At 41.2% G+C, this 2,917-nt stretch overlaps 1 protein-coding gene across 1 annotated transcript in view; it reads right to left on the reverse strand.

The window, feature by feature from the left end:
• Nucleotides 1–2,917, reverse strand: part of LOC116707329 (uncharacterized) — an 8,178-nt gene that overhangs the window by 770 nt on the left and 4,491 nt on the right. The window contains exons 4-5 of the mRNA XM_032544653.1: nucleotides 2,772–2,806; nucleotides 2,387–2,660 (exon numbers count right to left, since the gene is read on the reverse strand). Of these exons, the coding sequence (XP_032400544.1) occupies nucleotides 2,538–2,660; nucleotides 2,772–2,806 (158 nt within the window). The 3' untranslated portion in view covers nucleotides 2,387–2,537. The remainder of the gene's footprint in view (nucleotides 1–2,386; nucleotides 2,661–2,771; nucleotides 2,807–2,917) is intronic.

The raw sequence follows: 2,917 nt of genomic DNA on the forward strand, positions 1-2,917 counted from the left end.
CTGTGCTAAACAGAGAAGTATTTTTCAGCAACAAGCTTTAAGAGACCAGAACACAAGTTGAAACCAGAACATTGTCCTTCCTCTGGAGTCCTCTGGAACCCCCTAACCGAACCGAAACCCCCCCGCCCCACAGACTACTACACTGGCCACACACCCCAAGGAACCGACAGTTATGGGTAGCAACCAGGATGAAATGAGCGTGAGCCTACAGGCCATCTCCCAACAGCTTGAGACCCTGCGTCACCAAATTCACAACTGTGAAAATGTGGAGGAAAAAGCTTCAAAGAAAAAATGTGACTACCTTCTTAAAGAAGCAAGGAAGCTCAGCAAAAAGGTCCACAAATACAGCACTGTTGAGGCTTTGTATAAAAAAACAAAAGCTTCAAATGAGGCGATGGACCTGCAGCGTCAAACTCTGCAACAAACGGTTAGAGATCTCAAAAACCGGCTACAGAACTTTGATGAAGTGAAAGAAGAATATGAGGTCGTGAGACAAGAGCACGAGGAGCTACAGAGTGAGATTCACTACCTGCAGAACGACCTCCAAAATGAGACTAGTGTGGACACAATGTGTGCTGCATTAAAACGGCAGACAGAGGCAATGAGCCAGCAAAACACCGCCCTGCAAAGCCAGCTCCTGGAGCTCAAGGAGAGGCATCGGCAATCCTACAACGATGCAAAAGCTGAGAAAGAGGCGATTAGCCAGCAGAATGAGGCTTTGCGACATCAGATTCAGGAGATGCACAACAATATCCAGAATGATAACAATTTGGAGGAAGAGATAGAGGCAGTCAAGGTATTAAATGGACACATGAGCTGTGAAAACAATGCCTTGCTCCAGGAATTCCAGTCTCTCAAAAGTAAATCGGACAATTTAAACATCTGGCGTGACATGTACAAGGAAACATTGGTCCACATGGACGTTTTGAAGAAAGACAACGATAGTTTGAAACAGCAAATCCAAGTCGTAAACGACCAGCTCGGGATTAAAAGACATTTAAAGAACAATTACGTAAAACTGGAAGCTGAAGAGAAAGTTCTGCAGGCCCAAAACCGAGCCCTGGGTAAAACCCATTCTAATGTTTTTAAAAAGCTTCTGAATGAAGAAGACTGGAAGCACAAATATGAAGATCTGAAACAACAGACAGACGACTTGATGCTCCAGAACAACAAAGCCACTGAGCAAATCCAAAACTTCAATGACAACCTCATAGTTTTGAATGCCTTTAAGGTGAATTATAAAGCCCTGAAGGCAGAGAAAATAGTTCTCACGAACCAGAAGAACACTCTGCAGAAAGAACTCCAGAAGCTGGAGAAAAAGTTTTCTGAAGAAGAAACTCTGGAGGAACGAAATAACAAGTTGAAGTCAGAGAACGAAGCAGTGAGCCAAGAAAACAGCGCTCTGCAGCTTAAAGTTCAGGAGCTCGGCAACACACTCCGAGGTGAGAGCGTTTGGGCCAACACATACAGTTCCCTGAAAGTGGAGAAAAACACCTTGAACCGGATGAATAAGGCCCTTCAGAAAGAACTACAGAAGATTAATAAAAAGGCGGACAACGAAAAAGCTTTGAAGTGTACGGCGAGGAGGTTGAAGATGGAAAACAACCGCAGCCAACAGGACTCCCTGAAAGAACCACTCCTCAGCTCCCAGATGTGATACTGTGGGGTCATATTTTGGTAGTATGGAGTCCCCCTGTCCCCCTATGCTGGCGAATATTACTAAAACCTTTATTAGTCCATGCAGTGATTGCATGGGTTTACTCCGGGTGATCCGGTTACCGCCAGCATCTATTTTTTCAATTTGACCATTCATTAATAAATGTTAATTAATGATAACAATAAACAGTTGTAGTATTGATGTCATTATCTTCATACTTAGTGACAATTTTCTGTTTGTGGGTTTTGGAGTTTAAATTAGTCAAATGAATAATAATAATGCATTAATGTTATTGGAGTTTTGCGTTGGTTTTTAATAAGGTTAGAAGTAAAAGGAAAACCATATCTAAAGGGGAAAAGGTTTTATTTTGAAATCAAGATCATAAACTAACAGCTGTGAGGTCTTTGACATATTGTTTTGTTCAAAGGATTCAGTTTTAACATTGATGCATTTTATGTATTTCACACACCTGCTTCTTATTTGGTCTACGTGGCAATAGACGGCACACCAGCGTTCACTGTTGCATTTTCAAATTTGATTTCCACAAAGCTTTGAGTGAACAAACCTCAGACCACAGTGCGCTGTCTCTTCCAGTCAGACGAGTGAGGCGTAACTCTCACCTTCCATCTAAGTCTCAGTGTAAACTCTCATTAAACACCAATCATACTCTTTTGTTCTCAGATTAGGATGGAACACAAACAAATTGGAATAACAAAATGTATGTTTGACTGTATAAAGAATCTTTATTACAGTATTGTATATTTAGTTTTTACAGTGATGGTACGTCCTCCTGTCTGCCACCCGAACAAAAGTCAACAGCAGATTAACTTGATAAAGCATTAGTTTCACTCTGAGCTGCAGTTCCAGATGTTGCTTGAGTCTATCTGGTGGCAGCATACACAACATTTGGCTCCAGCTGGTTCTCCGATTCAGGCCTTCTGCTGCTTCTTGCTTTTGGATAGAAACTGAACGATGCATAGTTCAGGGCATCAGAGCCCAGGTTCTGAAAAAAGATGTATTTACCTTCAGTTTGTAAGAAAACATAAAATCATTAAATGATAAATAACTTGAAACTGAGAATCTTAAATAATCTTTGTGGTTAAAAGCTGATTACCTCACTGCGTTGCGGAGTCTGTCCCTCTTTCAGAGCTAAATGACAAAAACATATCATCTCTAAATTGTTCTAACACAAGGTTTTGCATTTGTGACTGACATAAAAACAGTACCTGTGCAAAGTCTGCTGATTTTGACAACAAGACC

The sequence above is a fragment of the Etheostoma spectabile genome, chromosome 19 (assembly GCF_008692095.1).
Source record: "Etheostoma spectabile isolate EspeVRDwgs_2016 chromosome 19, UIUC_Espe_1.0, whole genome shotgun sequence".
NCBI lineage: Eukaryota > Metazoa > Chordata > Actinopteri > Perciformes > Percidae > Etheostoma > Etheostoma spectabile.